Source organism: Lynx rufus, unplaced genomic scaffold (genome assembly GCF_022079265.1).
Source record: "Lynx rufus isolate CCGP_SWC_20201006 ecotype Redwood Valley unplaced genomic scaffold, mLynRuf1.p SCAF_2, whole genome shotgun sequence".
Lineage (NCBI taxonomy): Eukaryota > Metazoa > Chordata > Mammalia > Carnivora > Felidae > Lynx > Lynx rufus.
In genome coordinates, this window is record NW_025814834.1 from 32,142,196 (window position 1) to 32,166,691 (window position 24,496).

At 39.1% G+C, this 24,496-nt stretch overlaps 1 protein-coding gene across 3 annotated transcripts in view; it reads right to left on the minus strand.

Annotated features, from left to right (window-relative positions):
* Positions 1 to 24,496, minus strand: part of CD28 (CD28 molecule) — a 35,010-nt gene that overhangs the window by 9,551 nt on the left and 963 nt on the right. For 2 of the 3 annotated variants that reach the window (XR_006962716.1, XM_047083487.1), the window contains exons 2-3: positions 4,341 to 4,697; positions 3,987 to 4,111 (exon numbers count right to left, since the gene is read on the minus strand). Coding sequence is in view for 2 of the 3 variants with exons in the window: in XM_047083487.1 (XP_046939443.1) it covers positions 3,987 to 4,111; positions 4,341 to 4,697 (482 nt within the window). In the remaining variant the exon portion in view is untranslated. Of the gene's footprint in view, positions 1 to 3,986; positions 4,112 to 4,340; positions 4,698 to 8,958; positions 8,971 to 12,584; positions 12,976 to 24,496 lie in introns of those variants that run through there. The other variant, XM_047083488.1, reaches the window with a different exon arrangement.

Here is a 24,496-nt window from a genome sequence, read left to right on the forward strand (position 1 = left end):
ACTCAAGAGCCTCCCGGTCCTCTCTCATTGTTCTGATCTCAGCGGGTGATATTACCATATATACGGTTGCCCAAACCAGACGACCTAAGCCTCATTCTTGACACAACCAGCTCCCTATCCCCTGTTCCAGGGGACATTTGACAATGTCTGAAGATATTTTGGGTTGTCACATCTAGGAAGAATGCTATGGCACCTAGTGGGTAGAGGCCAGAGATGCTGCTGAATACCCTCTGATGCACAGGGCAGCCCCCTACAACAAAGAATTATCCAGCCCAAAATGTCAATAGTGCCAAGACTGATAAATCATGATCGAAGGAGTCTGATCATGAAAATGAATGGAGTGAAAGGGAAGTAATGGATACAAAATTCTACAAATTTAGAATGAATATTATTGGATTGCTTGTCCCTTCCCTTTTGCTCATACCCAGAGATGACTGATGATTTGAGCCTGGGAGCCTGGAAGGATGCTGCTCCATCCATAGATATAAGACAAGACAGTAGGAGAAGTAGATTTGTAAGAGAAGGTTACAAATTCAGCTTTGGTGATTTGGGATTTGAATGATGGATGAATGATCCGGCTGAAACTAAGAAGACCATAACATTAAACAGACATAATTGGGAGATTCATTCAAGAGAAGTAGCCATGGAAACCAAGTGGGTGAGGGAAGTTGCTCTTCAAACATCTTGGCTCTACATCCTTTCTATAAATGAAAGACTAGAGTTCTCTTGGGCACAAGGTTATGACACGGCAGGAGTAAGGGCAAGGAAACGTCTGCCCCCAAATAAATGTGGAAGGCTGCTAATGATACCCTGGCAAGAATTTTAGCTCTCACTGCAGCTCTGAGGACTTCCCTTGACAGACTCCCAATGGCAGCCTTTGCCTTCAGACACCCAAATAAAACTATAGCTGGCCCCAATAATGAAGATGTCTTGAGTCTGAGGCTCTCCAGGTTGCACAAAGACTATGAAAGATCTGCTCAATTGGCTCCCATGCTTACCCTCATGCTGTTATCATATAGTGGACTTAGTCCACTTAGCCATAAACATAAAAGTGGGATGGAAATGACACGTGCATGGCTGGGAACACCATACAGAACCCGTAGTGTCCAGCTGCATCTAGCACATGCCTATATGTGTGGGGAGTATTTGCCTTATGTGTCTGTGTGACTGGGTCATCTATTCTGCCCCTTCACCAATCCGCTGTGTCTGCTAAAGATGTGTGACTTCACAATCTATCTTCCCTTGCCCTTCCTCCACTCCCACTCTTACCTCCTTATTTCCTCAAAACAACAGCAAGACAAAAGACAGTTCGCTTAAAGACACAGTCTTCAAGAACACACTGAATTTAAAGGCAGATACTACCTATCCACATACTACCTACGTTCCCTACATTGTGATTGATAGTGGAGAAGACCATGTTTTTTAAAAGGCTCCTTTAAGAAAGAGAATAGGTTTTACCATTCAGCTGAGCGAATGGTGGATTGAGTGACAGTAACAGGTGCTGTTCTGCAGCAGCCTGGCAGAGGATAGCTCTTTATCTATTCAAATGTCAGCAACAGGTCAAGAACAGAGATAGAATGTGCAGCTGCTCCCAGAAACCCACTCAACCTACAACTGCCTACGGTAGCACATCACAAGCACTCAGGAAGTTCCGGGAAAACAGCAGCTACACCAAGGCACAATGTAGACCAGTCAAAAATAGGATCCCAGAATAGGACCCAGGAAATGGCTGAACTCTAGGGATCCCTAATGCCCTGTCTAGCTTAGCAAGTTGGTGGTTGCTTAGATAGTAACAGCAGCAAGAAAGATGAGCCAAAGGTAAAAATGCTGTATTATTCTACAAAATATACATATATATTTATTTCACACCCTTTTGGTCAGAGAGTATAAAGATCTAGGTTGAGATGCAAATAACGAGTTCTTATTGGACAACCTGACTACAAGAGACCACAGGATATAAGATTATGCCAACAACTGGCTCTTCCTAATTCACGGGGAACCTATGAACTAGAATAAGACTAAAATAAGTTTTATCAAGACAAAGCAAGTAGTGCTACTAAAGAAAAGCCCATAGCATCTATGATGTTTCCAATTTGAAAGTAAACTGTTTAAATTCACTGAAAAGGAGAAGCAGGCTTTGTTCCTCTGGGCAGTCCCAGTCACTGAGCCTGGAATTAGTGCCTGATAATAGTAACTGATATTCTAATGCGTATTTACAATAAGTTTTAAATGATGAGCAGCACCCTTCTGACCACTGAAAGTTAAAGTAATTCTCAAAACTACCTCCTGGGAAGCTGGTAAATTACATTGACCTAAGTCAGCATGTTATAGGGGAGCACCTGTCTTGGAGATGTACCCAAAAAGCCGCTGCACCTATATTTTAGATTAAGACATTGAAATTCCTAAGGGATAAAAATAAGGACTAAGGTTCTACATTCTAAATCATTGGCAAGTACCACAGAGGTTCAAAAGTGGGAAGGTACCTTGTATGAAAACACCAAGATCCAGAAAGATGAGGGACTCAACTGACATCAGAGGAAGAATTTAGGCAATTTTCTCTACATAAAAAGCTCTCAGGGTTGGGCAACTTAGAGAAGGCAAGACAGGTAAATATCAACTTGATATCTAGTATAAAGGATTTCCAGGAAAAAGTAGCCACTTTGTTCCCTACCCTGCAGAAGGTACAGATTAGGCAACAGGCAGCTTAGCAAATGTCCATCTGCCCTTAGAATCTCTCACAATGCATGTGGGGAATGGGAAGGATGGAGAGGCAAACTTTGGTAATAGGCCAACGAAGTTTAAAAGGATCTCGGGCTGCATCTATCATTGACATGACCATGAACCCGGGGATGCCCTCCTCACCTCCACCTACCACCACCACCCCAGCACTATAACAATGCTATAGTAAATAGGATGATTCCACTTGTCATGGTTTTCACTGATCCATGTGTAGATTAGTTAAGTGTGTGGAATATGCCTTAAAGACCTTTATGGGGGTTATCAATTCAACAATCTGACAAGCACTCATTAAGCATTAAATATGCTTAATACCAGATGGATGGTGAATATCAAGAGAAATAGTCCTTTGTCCTTGAGGAGTAACATTTCTTATTGAAGACATGACTCATACATGCGTCTGACTTATAGAAAAAAATTCAAAGACAACATGGAATCAAAGCAGGAGATACTCTGTCCCACACCATGTACATGAGAATGGGAGGTTTCTGAGTAAGGGGAAAGACCCTTTGGTAAGGGAGTCCCAATTTAACAGTAGATACAGTCATCAAAATATGTTCAAAACTTCAATTTTGAAGAAGGTAAAGAAAAATATGCCAAGTTTGTTACTTGAACATTTGCACAAGTTGGTAAACTCTAATTCAGTGCTGAGAGCTCAGAAAAGTCTAACTCCCATTATAGTTTCATAATGACAGCAACCATACTTGGCCTCACAAAATTCAACTGCTTCAGAGGAGATAAAAATATGACTCAGATAAACAGACCTAGTTTCTTTGCTAGGTTTGAATGCAGAATGCATAATTTCAGTAGCCAAATTTCTCACAATTTTTGACCCTGAACCAAAATTGTTCATTGGTTTCATTGCCTAGATTCCCAAGTTGCTTAGATTCTTATACATATATGTATATTAAAGCTATTTTACGTGTCATAATGATATTGCAAAATGGGGAGAAGAAAAGTACCTGGCCCTAAGACTCCCAACCATCACCCGCAATGTACCCATTTAGCTTCTTATTCTGCCTGGCCACCTAATTAATGCCTTCTAAAAACTAGAATTCACATTAGGTTTTCATCTCCAATACAGTTGAAAGCTAAAAGAGAGCCTACTCAAACCTAGCAGGGAAATAATAGCAATAATAGTAACAATCACATGCTAAACAGAAAATAAACCACACAGGCACAGTTCTTGAACATGTTCAGATTACATGTGTAGTGGAAAAGGTACACAAAAGCAGTGTTGCTTCTCTTACCCAGCAAGCACCAAGAGCCACTGTTGCTAGCAAGCTATAGAAACCTAGGATTCCACCAACCACCACCAGTGCCCAAAATGGCTTGGAAGATTCAGGAGACAGCTGAGCTGGACAAAGATGTTTCTCTGAAAAATAGAATAGAGTGGGTTAAATGACATGGGAATGGCACTTGAGTACATTTCCTTCCTTCTGAACATTATGGAAGAATGGGAGATGAATCAAAACATGCAAAATATCACTAGCTTAGAATGTGCAGACTTCCTCTTTGGGAAGTCACTGATCATGACCTAGTTTTCAAGACTGCCATTGAAAACCATTACTTTAGAGTGGTGCACTGGTAGAGTTGCGTGTTACCTTTCACGTGGATAATGGTCCCATTGCTCTTCTCATTGTCTATGTAAGGAGGTGGATACATGACTTCAATTTTGCAGAAGTAAATATCCGTTTGGTTAACAAACAAATTTCGGAGGTAGAATGTCACTGTTTCATTGCCCAATTTCCCATCGCAGTCGAATCCTGGACTTGAGTAGAACTGAGGCTGATGGGAGTAATTTCCATTCACAACGCAGACTTCCACAGCACTATCTACTCCCTTATAAAGGGATGCCCGGAACTCCTTTGAGAAGAGGTTGTGAGTGTACTTGCAGCTAAGGTTGACCTCATTGTTGTACACCACAAGCCTGGGCAACTGCTTCACCAAAATCTTGTTTTCTGAAGGAGGAAAAATCATTTGCTTAGAACAAGGTCATGAGGACTTTTTTATCCCCCTGAAATCAAGATATATTAATGAACAAAATAAACAGATCTCCAGCAAAGGCTTTCTCTTGGCAGAAGAAGATGCAGGAACTCTTCGGAAGACAATACACTGAGAGTTTAAAAGTTTACATTTTTATATTATTTCCATCCTTCTTAGAATGGGACAATGGAGAATGTTTTCACTTGGAGGGCAGAAGGTGGCCTCCTTTTGGCATTGAGCACCACACCTATGCGTTTGGAATTTTTGAATCTTGACTAAGATTCCAAAGATGTTAATCGTGTTTAATTTTGTTATTTTCCTGATTGAGTGGGATACTTAGAAATGGCTTGTAACACCTGACATAGATACACAAATAGATTTGTCTTTAAGTTGTGATGCAGGTTTTTGTGAAGGAATTAAAATGTTTTGAGTCATTTGACTTTATTGGGATGAAGAGTAAGAAGGATGAAGTAGGATAAAGAGTAAGAGAAAACATAACCCAAGGAGTTTAACTTACCTTCCATAGCATATTCTGAGAGAAGCCTTCTCAAGAACTTCACATATTTGTTCCCTTAAATCACAGAAGATAGAAGAGATATACAAGAGTTCCCCCTCTTCGCCATTTTTCTACCTTTATGCTATTCCAGTAAATGATCAAAGAATCTGGAGACCATCTAGTTCAATCTTTTCACTTTTAAAGCAAAGAACCTGAAGCTAGGGGTTATAACCTACATGTAGAAGAGACCATATCCATCCCATCTTACTTCCCACTATATCCCCATTGCCTGGAACACAACTATATATAAATATATATATATATATATATATATATATATATATATATATAATGACTGTTTAAGGCCTAGAAATAATAGATGATTTGTCTAATCACTAAACACATGATGAGCAAAGCTAAGACTAAAAAACCCAAGCAAACTACAATAACCTGAGAAATAGACCACTTAAGCATTAAGAATCAACTTTGCAAAGTTCTCTAAATTTTCCATTATTCTAAAACAATGAATTGCTTTGTGTCTCTGACTCAAACTTTAATAAGAACCAAACATTTTCGCCATTATTTTGGGGTATGCTAATAATTGTCTACCTTTTCATTTCTACCTATTTTCATTTTCTTTAAAAAAAAATGTTAGGGGTGCCTGGGTGGCTCAGTTGGTTAAGCGTCCGACTTTGGCTCAGGTCATGATCTCATGGTCCATGAGTTCAAGGCTGACATCAGGGTCTGTGCTGATAGCCCAGAACCTGAAGCCTGCTTTGGATTCTGTGTTTCCCTCTCTCTCTCTCTGCCCCTCTGCTGTTCATGCTCGTTCTCTCTCTCAAAAATAAACAAACATTAAAAAATATTTTTTAAGGTTATTTGAAGCAACATCCCACACACCCATACTGAAGAGCCAAATAGAATAAAAATCTATTAAAATAAAACCTACAATTTAGCCTGGATTTGAATTCAAGTGCTCAGGTGTTTTGTTTTTGCTTTGAGAAGAAGGAAGATGCATAGAACTAAATCACTAAAAGCTTTTGATCACCTATATTGTTCTAAACACTATTTGTACACCAAGAACTTAAAAAACAAAAACAAAAACCTATCCAGGTCCCATTTCCAGAAATTCTGATGAAATTTGTCTATGCTGGATGGGATAAGGGATTTGTATCATCTATTTTCATTTTTTAAAACAACTTATTGGGATACAAGTCATGTACCATAAAGCCACTCTTTTTTTTTATAAAAAAAGTATACAATTATACTTATAAAGTATATTATAATTATACTTTATAATAAAGTATATAATGTATACAATTCAGTGGTTGTGTTTCATTTTGTTTTCTTTGTTTATAGTTGACACACAACGTTACATTAGTTTCAGTTGTGCAACATAGCGATTCAACGAGCTTATACTTTATGCTATGCTCACTACAAGTGTAGCTATTATCTTGTCACCATACAACCATATTATAATATCATTGACTGTATTCCCTGTGCTGTACCATTTATTCCCATGACTTACTCATTCCACAGTTGGAAGCCATATCTCCCAGTCCCTTTCACCCATTTTGCCCACCACCCTCACCTCCTTTCCCTTTGGCAATGGTTTTTTTACTATACTCATAAATTATGAATGGATTGCCACAATCTGATTCCAGAATATTGTATTTTTCTTACCCCAAAAAAGAAATCCCATGCTCATTAGCAATGACTCTCCATTCTTCCTTCCCTCTAGCCCCTGGCAATCACTAAACTGTTTTCGATCACCATGGATGTGCTTATTCTGAGCATTTCACATATATGGGATCATACAATATGTGGCCTTTTTTGTCTGGTTTCTTTCATTTAGCATAATCCTTTCAAGGTTCATCTATGTTGTAAAATGTATCAGAACTTTATTCCTTTTCATGGCCAAATAATATCCTGCTGTATGGATATACCAAATTTTTTTCTATTCATCATTTGCTTTCACTTCTTCGTTATTATGAATAATGCTGCTATGAATGTTCGTGTGCACATTTTTGTGTGGACACGTTTTCAGTTCTCTTGGGTGTATACCAGGAGGGGAATTGCTAGGTCATATGGTTTAACTCTGTTTAACTTTATGAGGAACTGACAAAATATTTTCCAAAGCAACTGCAGTATTTTACATATCTACCAGCAGTGTATGAGGGCTCTGATTTCTCCACATTCTTGCCAACATTTGTTATTGTTCATCTTTTTTATTATAGCCATTCTAGTGGATATGAAACCGTATCTTATTGTGGTTTGATATGCATTTCTCAAATGACTATGATGTTGAGCATTTTTATGTGCTTATTAGCATTTGTATATCCTTTTTAGAGAAATGTTTATTCAGATTATTTGCCTACTTAACTGGGTTGCTTTTTTATTGTTGAATCATCAGAGTTCTTTACATATTTTTGATGCAAGTTCCTTATCAGATATGTGATTTGCAAACATTTTTCCCATTCTATGGATCATCTTTAGTATTGCCATAAAAATTCCCCCCTTTGATTCTAATATTTAGTTAGGGTTGAAAATCACTATCGTGTAACAGATTTCTTAAGCTGACAGCATATTAGAATCACCTGAAATTTTAAAAACCCTTGATTCCCAGGCCTGTTCAATCAGAATCTCTGTGTACAGGATCCAAACATCAGTACTTTCAGTTTCTCAGGAGATTCTAATTTTCAGTGGTTACAGAACCTTACAGTTGAAAACTCATTTCTTATCCTCAATTCATAGGCCTCCACGGGCTTTTCCAACCTCATTTCCTCAAACCCAAGCCTCCATTAGCCAGACTATTTAAGTCAACATCTCAGCAACGTACTGTGTGAGCATTGCTCTCTCCATACTTTGTTAACTAATTTCATGGCCTAGAATATCTCCCTTCTCAGGTCTCAAAACGATTACTATCTGTATCATTTGGTCAGGTTCTACATTTTGAGCACCTCCTGTTTCATATGCTTCAAGCTTTTGACTTGTGTGTATTTCCTCTAGACTTCTAGTTTCCATGTCTTCTTTGAGCAAGGACAACCTTTTATGTTTCTTTGCATGGTACCATGTGAATAATAGGATCTCATTAAATAGTCAATAAGTGAAAGATGGTAATCTGACTGTATCATTGTTATCAGCAGCTAGGTCTGATTACCAGCTCACTAAATCCTTATTCAAAATGTGTGTCTCAACAACTGAGCTTCATTTATGATTCATTCAAACACTCCCTAAAAGCACTGAAAAGCACATGTAAGGAATCAAAAAGTTCAACCTGTTATGATAGGGAAATGCAACTTGTGTTTTGTTTTGTTTTATTTTGTTTGGTTTTAGACTTTGCTTACCTAGAAAGAATCATTGAGCCATTTCTGACTAGAAGAACCAAACCCAGCAAGAAATGCCAGCATCTGCCCTCCTTTTCAAGGAGTACAGGTTAGCTATTGGTATTTCCGCTTACTGAGCCCTCCAGGGGTTGTTTCTCTTACTAATTATTTGGATTCTGTTTTAAGAGACAGTCAAATTCTTCCTGCTCTGCCTTCAAGAGCTGCTATAAGGAAAAAGATGACAACAGGACTTCTTTGCCAAGGTAATAAAAGGGAGAATAAGCAGATAAACCAAGAAAATCTAGAGAGAAACCCTGGAAGGTTAGCCACTTTGGCTTCCTTCTCCCAGCACCCACAGTAAGGTAGAGAGAGGAAGGGAGACGGAAGAAGGAAGAGAAGCTCTAGCATTTATACTCCAGTAGTTTGCTTAATATTCTTGTGTAACTCAGAATATGACACCTTCCCAAGATGCACACAGAAGAGAAAATTTCATTTCCCAAAGATGAACAGGGCGCAGTTTCTATCCTTGGGCAGCTTACAGCCTGATGGGAAAGAAAGATACGTAAACAAATGGCTACTTTTAAAATACTGGCACAGTGATCTGCACAGTGTTTCTGGGTGTGACTGGAGAACCAGCTCAGGATTTCTGAAAGTGAGTGCTGACCTAAGTGTTGACGTATGCACACACTTATTCAACAAACTTATTAAGTAAAAGCCTAGCTAAGATGAGCCTTTGTGTCAGGGGTGGGGTGAAGTAGGAGACTGTGTGGTAGGATATGGGGCATGAAGTAGTGGACTGCAGGGAATATAAGACAAAGAGAGAAAAAGAAGAGTCTAGGCAGAGGAGATAAGGAGGTGAGAAAGAGTATGGCAGAGGTAGAGAATTATAGCTACCTCAATTTTGCTGGACCATGACTTGTAAAAGACAAGATTGGCAAACAAGCAGAGTTCATAGCTTGGGCTCTCTCTTGCAGGTGAAGAGGACCTATTGAAGCATCGTAAGCAGAAAGGTGATTTCATTTTATAAAAAATATGGAGGGGCGCCTGGGTGGCTCAGTTGGTTAAGCAGCCGACTTCGGCTCAGGTCACGATCTCGTGGTCCGTGAGTTCGAGCCCTGCGTCGGGCTCTGTGCTGACCACTCAGAGCCTGGAGCCTGTTTCGGATTCTGTGTCTCCCTCTCTCTCTGACCCTCCCCCCATTCATGCTCTGTCTCTCTCTGTCTCAAAAATAAATAAAAAAAAAATATGGAAGGTAAATTTGAAGGGCACAAGTAAGAAAACATGGAGACCATTGGGATACAATCATAGTAGTCTAGGCAAGAGGTGATAAGGGCCTGAACTACAATTACAAAGAAGTGGATGAACTCAAGAAATATTTACAGGTTAAAATTGGCAGAACTCAACCTTTTCTATGAGACGTTGACTTTGTATAACTATGTCCACGCCCAGTCTAGGTGGCCGTGTCCACACCTTGATGCCCGGATGAGCCGGGCTTTGCCTGTGTCATAGTGGAGGGGTCATTTAGGGTTGGGCTTGCCCCACTCCCTTTTTCTGGGTTCTTTTCTAATAAAGATGGAACAGTTAAAAAAAATTGGCAGAACTCAGCATTGGCTTAGATGTGGTGAGTGAGGGAGAAGGAGGAGTTAAAAATGATTGTCCTCAGGCCCACAGACCAACCAAGTAAGTAATACTGTTTTGCCTACATCTCTTCTTCACTCATTATGCTCAGAAACTGAGGTAAAGTTTATACATCTGGGCTATGAAAAGACGTTCTTCCAGCCTAAGAGATCACTGCAAAGAAAATGTGAGTTACCTCCAAGGTTCCTGGGAACACAGTTGACTGCCTGGAACTTTGTTCGGTGTTTTCTGTTTTCACAAAGGAGAAGTGGTAGTCTTCCTCTCCTGAAACTGATTTTCCTTCACAAAGCATAATATAGTGATAATATTTTCCTTCTGTTTATCGTGGAGCCTCCAAAGTCAAACCTCAGCATGTTTAAGACTGCTGGGATATCTCCTGAACATATTCTACCTCAGCACTACAAATTGAGAAATTTCTCAGGGAAAAGCAACCCAAGATCCCAGTGTCTTGGCTGGCTGTTACATATTCGGTATTCTCTCGGTTGATGGCACATCCAACAACTGCAAGAGAGAAGGAATAATCCTTTTGTGTGTGACTCCCTGTACTAATACTGTGTCAGGAAAAAGCTTGAAAAATATTGATTACGTGGCCATTTGATGAAAGAGACATCCAATGTATTTGTCAATGTTTACTTTTCTCTGTCTTCCATGTCAACACACAATTTTAAAATTAGGTGCTATGCTTCAAGTGGTTTGCCAAATATGTGTGAGCATGTGGCTATGGTTTCTAGCTTAGGGTTCAACCCAAGTTAAGGACTGGCTGATAGAACTTCTTGTTTTCAACATTTATATCCTGATAGCCCTTGGTTCCACCTTGGTTCAGGTCAATCATTCAGAGAAGCCTAAGTGTGAAACCATCTCATAGGACTTCAAAATCTACATCTGCTTTAAAGAGACACTAAATGAAGGAAATTCACTTTTGGTGGTAGAAAAAGATAACCAATTCCTCTAAGTGATATTGAATATATGTGATCATTACAACTTACAGTAGACACCTTAATTCTGATTCCTCTTATTTTTTCTTAAAATGGAGCACTGTAAAAATGCACACCCCTTACTCTAGGGGAGTGGGGCAATAACATGGATAAGTCATAGCAACCAATAACGGAAACAACAAATGACATTGGACTTTGATACGTATTTTGGTTCTCTGAGTTTCAGGGAATCCACACAGTACTTCAAATAATTTAAGAACACATTGTAAAATTTAAGAACATACCTAGACTCACAAAAAAACTAGAGAAATATCTAGCTTCCCCATACTAACATTTATTTGATTCCTTTTTGCTCTTTAGTTCATGCTAGGAGTGAAAAGCATGCTTGTCAGGTTAATTTGGTCTTAGCAGACCAAGCCTTTCCCTGTGGATATTTGGTTTCCTTCTTGCGAGTGCTTAGGCAAGGTCCACCTAGGTCAAACCTACTACATTAAAAGAAAAATACTGTAAATTCAACAATTGTATTTGCTTCTGGTTTCAAAAGATTCGCTTGACTGACATTTCTCTAACTGAATTGACAAGTTGTTTTGATGATGAATTTAGTGCTTTGCTTTCAAAGCCTTTCCTAGCAGCTAAATCAGCTAAAGGTGTGGGGACAGGAAGCTATAACCTCAAACCTCTCTCCCTCACAACTCCTCCTTAACAACAGGCAACATGAAGAATAAGATTGGAGGCGAAAATGTACTTATCTGTTCCTTATAAGCAAGGCAGTGAGAACTAAAAGATTTCCCATAGATAATCTGTGGATCTTGTGATACAGTTGACTTTTGGAAAATTGGAAGTTACATGTGCTTCCATGAGAACTGGTTACAAAAAAACAAAACAAAAGCAAAAACAAAAACCTTTCCCTTTTTCCCTATTGTAAATGGGTCAATTACTACATTAATAGCTGTCAACTCTCTGCACAGGTGAACCGGATAACCATCTCTAAGGTGTGGTTCCAAGCACCAGAGAAGGAACCCTGACCCTGGAAGGACGCTTCTCACCAGCTCAGTTAATGCTTGGATTTCAAAAGAAGATGAATCCTAAAATGCCATGTAGGGAACATATTGACTTCAATTAGTAATTGTGGCCTACAGTCATAGGACTACAAAATGCTTTTTCCTATTTTATCTCATATGAACTCCATATAAACCTCTGAAGTAAACATATAGGACAGCCATTTTTATGCCCATTTTATAGATAGGGAAACTGAGGTTAAAGAGGCCAAATAAGTTGCCCAAGTTTTAGGACAAGTGACCTTAAGGACGTGGCTCATGCTTCATGACTTGTAATGTATTGTTCTTTTCCCTCTGGGTTGCGTTGTGTAAAACTTTCAACACAATTTCGGTGAGTGATCCTAGATCATCTGAAAGCAGGACTGGATAGTTGGATGGTACTAGAAGTGAGAATTAGGGAGGAAAACACAATTGAGTAGGGGAATAAATGGAGTGAGATCAAGATAAAAACCAAATTAAATTCAATTTTCTCCACCATTTTGCTGGAGTACCATCATGCAAAAAGTGCTCAGCTGGAAGGAATGTTGGAAATAATCCAAGTCAACCCTTTATTTTATAGAAGAGATAACTGAAAATGAAAAAAGTAAGTGACTTTTTAAACAAGGTCACACAAATAGTGGAACAGCTAAGATTATTTATTTATGTTTCTAGAAATAATGCTTTAAATCATGAATGAATAGAAAACCAACTTTGTGCATTCAGCAGATTCACGTGATTTCTGGTGATTCATGGTCATATTTAGAAAAAGTGTGTTTGGTTTTTTGGGTTTTTTTTTAAGGTTTATTCTTTTTTCAGAGACAGAAAGAGACAAAGCATGAGTGGAGAAGGGACAAAAAGAAAGGGAAACACAGAATCCAAAGCAGGCTCCAGGCTTACCTGTCAACACAGAGACCTATTGGAAGCTCAAACTCACAGACTGTGAGATCATGACCTGAGCTGAAGCCAGGCACTTAACCGACTGAGCCACCCAGGCACCCCTAGAAAAAGTGTGTTTTCAAACTTTCTTTACCTGTAATGCACTTGCACAAAACACTTTGAACATGAATATTAGTTGAAACATAGTCACTTTTCAGTTCAAACCTTACTGGGCAAATTCTTCAGGACACCTGTGAATTACATATATGTATCATGTTTAATTTATGATATGCCATCTTTCCTTTTCCTTATAGCACCACAGAGAAACAGAATAGCACCTAGGGCTAGTGAACTAGAGAGTAGAGTAGACAGCACTCAAGACTGGTATTTGCATTGAGACGTTAAGGAAGCAGTAAGTAGAAATATAATACATCTTTAATTGGCAATGTGATTTTCTTTCAGAACCTCTCAAGAACTTTATTGGGTTCCATCTCTGCACATCACAATCAGAGGGTTTTTTTTTTTTTTTTTTGCAGCTTAAAAATCAGATCGTAAGATCCTAATCACGTCGTTTCCTTTTTTAAAATTCTGACTGAACAGAATTTAACGTGTCAGGCAGGAACCCAAGAAAATGAAAGCTTTCTATTTTCAACTATCTTGCTCTGTGGTGTTTGCGAACGCAGTATGAAGGTGACGCTGATTTCCTTGGGGTACGGCACCTCCCTCCTGACCACAGAGCCGGTGAAGTTACTGTAACTTTCCTCTGAGTATATTTCCTCTTCAGGCCTAGGATACTCTTTAACACGTGGCCATCTGACCACTTGCTCCATTTTAGGCTCCATTAAGGGCAGGCTTGCTCACAGGCCAATCCAGTGTTTGCTCAGGGAACTGTAAGACACACTGTGCTTTCTGGGAGGAAAGTGGCTCTTTCCTCTGTCTGTGACTCTGATAACTCTAGCTGGTGGCTTTGCCTCATACAAATGTGAGAAAGAGGACTACAAAACACTTATCAGAATTTTGCCATCTTCTTTGAGCTAAAAACAAAGCTAGGAATGACCTAGCATACCTTGAATGGCTCCAGACTCTCTGAAATTCATGTTAAAATGAAAAAAAAATACACATTACATTTTCAAAATCACGTTGTGGTTGTTCCATCTAGTTTTCTAATGACTGTTGTCTTAAAAATTTCCCCATTTTCACAAGGAATAAAGATTTAAGGAAAGCTCCTCCAAAAAAAGAGCTTTGAAAAAGCATGTTGTATTTTCAAAGCCAGCCATATGTATGTATGTGTGTATATATATATATAGAGAGAGAGAGAGAGAGCGCCTCATTCAGGATCCCTGCGGAAAACAAATGGCACGATCAAAATTGGGCAATAGGAGGAAGGCTTATTTATAAAAGGACTGTTGTCAAAAGTGTGGAACCACAAGGCAAATGCTAGAAACTGGCTCACGGCAGCAATTATGACCACCATTAGGTCTAAAAGGGCATGGGCAGGGTAAGCCTACCAGAACCAGAAGGAAAGAGAATCATGAAGAGGAGGCCACCATGACAGATGCAATGACTTTTTTCAGAGAAACCGGCCACGGGACCAGCCCTGCCCAAGACTGTGTGTGTACAACCATCAGTTCTGTCAAGCATATTTACTCGTATCAAAAGGATGATTTGTATACAAAATCCAGATTCCTTAGTTCAAACAAGTACAATGATTATAGGTAGCAATAAAAATAGAAATAGAAACCTAATTAATAAATTTACTCAACAAGCTGCTGTTAACCAGCACCAATCTAAGCTCCATGTTTCACCCTCATCTTTTTTATACACAGGCTGGACACTCTAGCATAGAGGACATTTGTTCTTGTCCTTTTGAAAAACTATTGTGCTCCATGCAATTGTCGGAAAGTAACTCAGAGGTCAAGTAGTTCAGTAGCAAAAAGTCCCATCTGAGCACCTAGTCATTAATTCTGAAGAGAGAAAAATTATCAAAACGATCAATGAGTACTTTCTGAAAAGAAATTTCAATGTGTCAGAAAATTGTTCTTTGGTATTCTGACTTCTGCCATGACAAAGTCATGCATTTATTCAGTAAATAAGTAATAGAACAAAATGTCCTAGGTTCCTGGGAGATGTAAAAGACTCAGCCTCTTTCTTCTAGGTGAAATCCTAAGGCAAATGCACAATTAGCTATACTCCAAAGCGCGTGCGGTGCAGGAGCCCTGTCATGGACACTCGCATGAAAAAGGCCTTATTTCCAGATGAGATGATTCTGGAGGCTTCTGTGCAGACAGACTGACCTTTAGCCGGGCCATGAAGTCTGGGGCAAATTTAGACAGACTAAGATCAAGGGAATGACTTTTAGCATAAAGGTTCATTGGTGACCAGCAGAACATTCCTTTTACATAAAGGGGAAATAGGTAAAGATGGCTGATAGCAATCATAGAGAGGTTTCAATGCCAAGAAAAGGCATCTGGATTTTACTAGAAAGGCAACGGGAGGTATTGAAGACAGCTGAGTTGAGAACGGTGTGGTAAGTGCTGCCGTGAGGGGCGCACTAGCTGGAGGAGGGTGGAGGGGAGGCAGAGACCAATCAGGAGGCTGTTGCAGTAGCTCTGATGTGAGCTCATGGGGCCAGAGCTGCGGAGGGGGCTGGATGGAAAGGACGGACGTGGAGTTGGCGCTTGGTTGTGCTCACTGATGGTGAACAAGAATCAGAAAGGACACAGAGTTTGGGGGGAGGGGGAAGGTGGCAGTGGAGGCATTGTTAACAAAATTTGGTAAGTGAAGAGCGGAAATTTGTTTGGAAAAAAAAGCCATAGGGTTCAGTTTCAGATACACTGGATTTGAGAGGTGGGTAAGGCATCCTGAAGGAAAGGTCCAGGAATTAGATGTGCCGGACCAGAGCTCAAGAAAGTCGGAGATAAACACATACATCAGGATGTCCTCTGTATGAAGATAACAGTTAATGTTAAGGCTGCCGAAAGCCATTGTCTGCACTGTCGTAGCCATCCCTATCATTCATCCCCATCATCCATCCCTATTCGGACGCTGCCCAGGAGTGCAGAGTGTGAGCGCTCCAGGACTGAAGCTTCCTAAGCACAAAGTGACGGAAATGAGTGTGATGTGACCCAGCCCTACAATTCAGAAGTCCTCAATTGTCCTCTCAGCTCCAAATGCTAGAAGGAAAATCTAAGAGGCCAACCAGAAAGAGCACCTTAACTTATACAAAAGCTGCCAGACCACTCCCAAATATCCAGTTTTATTACCCTAGTAGTAATTACCTACTACTACTACTATAGTAGTTACCTGTAGTCCAAATGGTAGGTAACCAGTACTTCACAGCTTTCTACATAAACAGTATGATGATAATTCAATCTTACATCTCCAAAGAGCCTCCTCGAGGCCACCTTGGCACATACACAATCTTCTAGACAAATGTCATGACCTGGAAGTTTGAAAGTAATTACTGTGTTGAACCTTAACATTATACAGGAAGGTGGAAGAGAGGGAGCAAAGACCAAGTCCTGCCATAATTTCTAAGCATCTTAGTACTTAATGTCCTGGCTTGCAGTCTCTCCAAGCAATTTCAGAGATGTCTGCTCTGCAATTCTTTGTATTTTCTCTCTCAGATCATAAGAGCATCCACAAAGGGGCAGGTGGCTGAGTTGCCTCATGAGGGCAGATAAAAGCCAGCATTTCTTATTCCATGTAAGAAGCATTTTTAAACCAGAAATAGACCTGAGATGTCTTCAGATCCAACCTCCTCACATATCAGACAAGGAAATGAGGGCCTAGAAAAGTTTTGTCACAATTCAACAGACTAAAACTCCTAATCACATCCCCTTTCCTTGAGAAATCAGTGACTTTAGCTTTTAAGTTTGGGGAAAATAAGGGGGGAGGGGGGTTGTAGAATAACAGACATGTCCTCCACAAAGTCAAGGGCAAGCAGCTACATCCTTGTTCTGAAAAACACATGGAGATTCTGAGATTAACTTCCCTGACTGGAAATTGGAGCCCTGCCCATGATGTTGGGCAAGGTTGTTCTGAACCTTGTGACCCTCTTATCTCAGGCATGAGCTGAGGCCAAGTCTAGCCATATTGTTCATTTTTGAAGGCTCAAGCAAATTTAAAATACAAATGGGCTAAGCCTTCAAAGTCAAGGTATGTATTATCCAGTAGCTCTTGTTGATACAGGTTTAACACCAAGGTCTGTTCTGAAAGAATTATACACACACACACACACACACACACATTTAATAAAAGTTTTTAATGTCAGGTATGCCAGCATGGAATCATTCATCTACCCTAGCTCCATACTAACATACATATCTCTGCCCCTATAAATCTCTTCTTTTCTTCCTCATTCCTCTTAGACATTTATCCTCCTTTCTCTAATACTCCCATCCTCTGTGCCCCAAATCTCCCTCCCCATCTGGAGAAAACTGCTTCCATTCTCCTTTATTTTTCTCCCTCTTCCTCTTGTATTTCCCAATGGTCTTCTTTCCCCTCCACCCCTTCAACACTGCACATTCACTTATTCACTCCCTCCCTCAAGAACAGCATTTGGCTTCTTTCACATGTCAAACGTAATGAAGTCATTCAGTTTGCAAACATTTATTACATACCTACCATATATGAAAAAATGGTAGACATTATAGGTGATATAAGCTCCCAATTGTCTCTAATCTAGCAATTTCCTCTTTCCACTATCTCTATTTTGTTCCCCTCCACTTCTTCTTGACCTTTTGAAGTGTTACCTTGCTTCCCCACCATTCTAAGCTCCAAAATTCCAACTGGCCTCCTTTGAGCCAAAACCAATACCTCCCCAAGTCACTATTCACTTCTCCCCTTATACAATTAATGCTATTAAGCACTATCTCTTTTTGAAATTCTTTCCTCCTTTGGCTTTAGTGGTGTTCTATCGAGACTTATTCTTTTCTTATTTCTCCAAACACATTCTATGTCTCCTTCACTGGCTCATCATCTTTGTTAGCCAACTCCTAACCAGAGCTGTTTTCCAGGTAAGATTCAACTCTGCTTTTCTATAGTTATATTCTCTCCTTTCTAGTGGCCATCCATTCTCATGACATCAGCTTTACTCCAAAGATGAGGATTCCTAGATGTTTTCTTCTTACCCAACTCCCATAGCTTCAGGTTTGTACTGGACACTTTTCTGCCATCTCAGGCCCTTACTTCAAACTCAGTGTGTCTAAAACTAAACACTATTTGGCTCCCAAACTCAGCTGCACAGCAACACCTTCATCTCAGGTGGTGATACCACCATTCCCCTGTTAAGCCAAAAACCTTGGCATCACTCTTAATCCCTCCCTCTCTTTCAGGCACTAAATCCTGGAGTTTCTACTTTTCAATCCTTTCGCAGAATAGTTGTTTCTTTCTGTTCCCACCTTTGCTACCCAAATTCTAATCTACCCCTTCTCCTGGCAAAGTGCAGAGTGTTACAACATGACCTCCTTACCATTAATCTCTAGGCATTCTAGACCATCCTGCTTCCAAAAACTTTCCAGCTGCTTCACAAGGCCTTGAAAATGAAGTCTGAACTTGGGTTATCAGTATTCAATCCTTGGTTTGACCTGATTCTACCCTAACTTTCCAAGCCTCCACACATTCAGACTGGTCCTTTGTTCCAAGAACACGGAACAGTATGCCTTGTTTAATTTCTTTATTTGTATTGCTTCTCCCTCCTGAAGTAACATGGAATTGGTAAGAATATGAAGCCTGGAGCAAGAGTGTCTGGATTTACTCATTTATTAGCTGTGTGAGCACAGGCAAGTCACTCTATTTGCTCCATGCTTCAGTGTCCCCATCTTATAGATAAGATAATCATAGTAACTGTTTCAAAGAATTTCAGGGAAGAATAAGTGATTTAATATAGGGAAAACCGGGTAGAGCAGTGTCTGGCACATTATAAGTGCTAAATAAGTATTAGCTAGCAAATTTATTAATAACATCATCCATTCAAATCCTATTTTTTAATATCCACTTCAATTCCCACCTCTCCATAAATGCTTATATTCTGCATTAATCTTACTAGCATATTTATGTTATGCTTCTTCATTTTAGTAGTAACTCATTCATTTCCTTCTTCAGGTATTTGTTGAACACCTATAATGCTTCCAGCACTGTGCTGAAATAAGTTATAACTTCAGCGTGTTAAGTTATCAGGATGAATAAGACATGATTCTTCCTGCAAAGAGCTCACAGTCTAGGGGAAAAAAACAGATAAAAAGATGTATAAATGCATAATAACAGTTTTGGGAAACCTGAGAAGGAAAGAAGTCCCTCACTTTGCCTTTTAGGGTCTCAGAGAAGGCTTCTTCAGGTGAGAGGTGTAAGGGACACTTCAGATTACAAGAATAATACATGCAAAATCATTAAGGCACCAAACAGCATGAGGAAGTTGCCCCGAGTTAGCTATCTGTTTCCAGCTGCCATATCCTGTCATGTATAGTCTTCTCAACTGGATCATAAAGTCAGAGAGAACTTGGTTAATTACACAAGCAGCTCTTGTGTGCTAAGTAAGTCTTTATAATGCTTTTCCTCTTTTTATATTCCTTCAGACTCCAACAGAGATTAAAAAAATAACAGAGGTTTACTAAATATTTGTTAGATTGAGTTACGTTCCCATTGGGACTCTTCTTACAAGTCTATAACACAGGCTGGATGCCCAAGGAGAACTTCCTCAAAGGAGGTGAATCTTGCACTGTATTCTAAAGTGAAAGATGAGTAGGATTTGGATGGATGGAAAGAGAGAGAGAGAGTTCCAGGAGGGATGCAGCATCAGAAAGGGCATAAACACAGAGTTCAGGTAGGTGCGACTATGAAGAAAGCTGCAATATTGGGTTTTAGGATCCTATATTAGGGAATGAAAGAAAATAGATTGGATAAGTGAGATGGATCCAGTCTAAGATCATCCAAAAATGCCAGGACACGTTGCAAAGTCACCTTTCTATGAGCATCGTCTAGGAACCATCAACACAACTTGCTTTTCTATAGCTGGAGAGATGTCTAAGTTCTTGCCCATCTCTAAGTATCTGTGGTTGAATCCACCACTTGCATGGAGAATTCTGTTTGTAACTGTTTGGCATAAAATAAATTACTGTGAACAGAAAATTATTCTCAATGATACTAAATTGAAAGAAAAAAATTCTAGAAAGATTTCACAATTCTCATTTGTACTTCATTGAAACTCAAACTGGATTTTTATATCAGTCACAGAACCTAGAATAGCACGTAGAAGATATTAATAAATACCTATAGAATGAGTACATGAATGAAGACCTGTGTTGCTAAAGCACAAGAAAAAGCAGGCACTTTACAGAACAGAAACCTAGTAACAGCCTGGTTTTAGTCCTCCCAGGAGCTCCAACGTGAAAGGAAACAGTCTTCTTATACGTGCCCATTCTCTCCCAGTTTCTATGGGACAGAGTCTGTGGATCAGAAACAGAACCCTCCTGGACCCGACGTTCCTAAAGCTGGTCTTAAATTATGTACCCTCTTTTTTAGTAGTGTTCAATATCAAAGAAAGTCATCACATCACATGAAAGCTGCAGATCTAGCGACAGTGATATTCTGCCACTTCAGCATCTGACAAGTGTTCTTAATTAAACAATGAAGACTACAACCTCTACCATCTCAGCAAGTAAAAACAACAAAAAAGAAAAAAGAAAAGAAAAGAAAAGACCCACCCACCTCAGTTCCTAACAAGGGAATCTATGTCACTGTTAAAATGCAAGATATGTCAATTATTCAGATTCTTGTGTGAATGAGTGGGTGAATAGGAGTTCCTGCTATAATCAATACATTACATGGTGAATCATGAGCCACAAAGTTGACTTAGATACTGCAGAAAAGGGGTCCTGATTAGATCAGAGGTCAGAGTGAATTATGAGTGGGTGACATTTATGACACCATCAGGAACCATTAACCCAGTTACCTTGACAGCTGAAGTCCCACAGATAATGAAGATGATGACAAATGAACAAGATGACGGTAATGGCGATGCACAGATAAAGTTGCAGCTCATAGTTAAGAAATTCTCCACCACAGTGCAGGTTTCCATCCAGCAATGAAAATATAAACACACGTAACATGTATGGTGACACACAGACTAAATCAAGATGCCTATGATGTGAGTATTGAAACACTAGGCCAAAGAAGTCTAAACTCTCTTTTTCACATCCTCTAACAAGTGACCAAGGAGCCCTTGACTCCATCCAGTGTTCCTCTTTTCTAATGTTCAGAATCATCAAAATGAGAGTGGCAAGCAAGAAGTTTGACCTCTACTTTGCAATCACTTCTCCCTGGGGCCTGGGTTGCCTTCTCTCCGGCTTCACGGACCAATTCTTATGCAACGATTCTCAGACTGAAAGCTCTGGGTACCTTTTTTTTTTTTTATGACAACACCATGTTAAGACCAAAAAAGTCAAGAAATGACCATAAAAGAGACATAGATTCCTTAACACGTCTTCAAAAACCAGAGACCCCTTCAGTTAGTCACAAAACCACCCAGATGTCATTTTTTCCAAGAGTTCAGCTAAACCATCTACTAAGGAGAAAAGTACCAGCCTCTATGAAGTTACATAAGTAACAAATTTCTTGAAGAAAAAGGCAAGCAAAACTTTAACCAAGATGAAAGGGAAAAATGAAAGATTTTATCCTTTTAAGTGACCTACTATAAAATAACTGCTTCGAAAGATTGCCTGCCCTCCAATTTGTAGATGAGAAAGTTTGCAATCGTGTATCCTTATCAATGCCCGTACTAGTTAGTAAAGAGCTATTGTTTTAGAGATGATAAACCACAATGGAATTGTCTTCTAGGATATTAGTGGCATAAAAATTTTCATTTTGTAAACGTCAGCACACTGCATACAGGAACTACTTGGAGGAAAATAACCACATGTTGTAAAAGCTGAATGGTAATCGTGTGGCATTTCTCCACTCAGGAAAATAAAATGAAGACATTAAAAGGGAAGACAGTCTAAGTCTAAAGAAGAGGCAGCAAGATCCCCACCTCCCATCCATAAAAAGGGTTTTAATGTGAGAGCTTCAGAGTTACAATCACAGATTGATTTCTCTTTCTAATCAGTCTGTGAAAATGACTCATTCTATTCCTTGGTATTGATATATTGATATTGGTTTTATGGTCCTTGCTATAAAAGTCCTGTCTGGATGGTTGTCTTTAAAAAAATAAAAAGTAATAATCCTAATCATATGTGTGGGAGTAGAGTAAAATAAATTCTTAAGCAATGTCTGTACATTTGAAATGTCCATCAAATTTACTTGAGATGACAAAACACCCGGTAGATTCTTTAATAGTCAGAAAAACGGGCTACAGTATAGTGGATGTCATGAGATACAGCAATCTGCTGATTATATAGCATTTTCAATGCTCATCTCTCTATCTTATCTTTCCTAAGCCCAGCCTCACAGCAACACTTTCCTGTGAGAGGTCAATTACTTCTTGTTGTGGACAACGACCTCAGAGGGGTCATTTGCTGAACTAAAAATGAAGTCTTTAATTACCTTGCTTCACTGATGATTTTTTTTTAAATCATCTTCCTCCTGCCTTCTATGCCTCTCTCATAAAAAGAAGTGCCAAGGGAAATGCAAAAGCATTGGAGAAATCCACTGTGTTCAAACTGGACATTTGGACAGTTTATTTGTGGAGGTTTGGGGAAACATGAAAAGAAATCCTCACATACAAAAATAAGTGGTGTTTTCCTGATTTTTATCTTCATGCTGGATGATTAGCCTTAGTGGAAAATAACCAATACTGGCTGAAAAATCTATGATCAATGCCATCTACGATATGCACTTTCCTTCTACCATCAATCACAACTTGATTCCCTTTCAAGGACTGCAATTCTAAGTTGGACTCTATTTGAAAGTCCAACAAAATCCTCTCAATTTGTAGATCTCAACTGCACAGTTGCCCAAATCTGGTAGGAAACATGGAACTTTCTTAAAGGATTTGTCTAAGTTAAGGTTTCCTCATGCTTCCTAAATTATATTTTTTTTAAGTTAGCTATAAAGATCTTTCTACAGTGTCATTAAAATCATGAAGAATCAGGTTAGGTTTAACCTTCATAGAATAAACATTTTAAGCTATGCTGTGAGCCAGTGAGTTCAAATTTTTTAAATAGTGGAAAAGAACAGTTCTTCACACACACACATACACACACACACACACACACACACACACATGCTTCAACACAGACATACCAGTAATCTCTCTCAATCCTAGGGAGGACAGTTACAGTGTGACAAGAGAATTATTTTATCTATAATTTCTTTATGGAAGGCAAATACAAAGAGGCAAAAAGCATATGGCAGGTTTTGCATCATTGATTAGAATGGATCATGCATCTTTTTATGTTGTAGTTATTTTTTCTCATAAGTTTTCTTACTGGAAGAAGCATTTCAAAGCATTTCTACCCCTACTTCATTAGACGGCCACTCAGTATCAAATCTTAAAAGTTATTATGGGGGTGAGTTGGCATTTGAAATGCAGATATATCTCCAAGTAGAAAACAGAGGTCCCACATGTGTATATCCTTAATGACAGTTTTAGCTACTCCTCTTTCAATAAATGTTCTAAAGGAAAAATATAAAGCTTTGCATCTTACAAAAAATATCTTCAAAAGAGATTCAGTGAGTTGATGACAGATGGTTGTCCACAAAGCACATCAGGAGAGTATTTTGTGTACAAATACTTGAATAGTTTCGGTGAGAATGAGGCTTGTATTTCCTTTCCGTCTATCCTTGACTATGTAACAAATTGAGAAATTTTAAATATCTTTAAAAATAAATTTTAAAGATCCCTTAAAAATAGTTTAAAGACCTTTTTCTAAAAGAAATTTTTTAAATTCTTTTAAAATATATTTGGTAGTTTTAAATGCTTGGCACCAGATACTGGGGCATAACCTAGCTCATCACCAGCTTATGTCTTTCGTTGTATCGGCACATTTTATAAATACACACAGTTTGTAAATGTGCTCACTGGCACAAAAGGCAATGGAATAGATGGGTGTATATGTAACTATTTCACTTGTGCAGGTTGGGAAATTATACCCTTTGGAGTTCATGCACATGATGTTAAGAACAACATCAAATAATGCAGTCTCCACACCACCAAAATAAATGAGAAAGAACATTGAAGATACTGGCTAGTCAACATACCTTAAAGGAAAAATAATTATCCTATTTAGATGTGCTCACTAATCAGTACAAATCCTGAGCCAAGCGGGACATTTTTCAAATTCTGAGAACGATTCGAATACCCGTCCCCAGCCCACCAAAGCAACAAGCTCTTTCTGTTCGGAATTGTGATTTTCAAAGATAATGTAACCCTGGATATATCTGGAGCTATGAAATCGTAAACCACATCACATCAGGCAGAATAGTATAATCGTCAAGAGCTGAAGAGTCAGATTAAGGTGGTTCAGACCC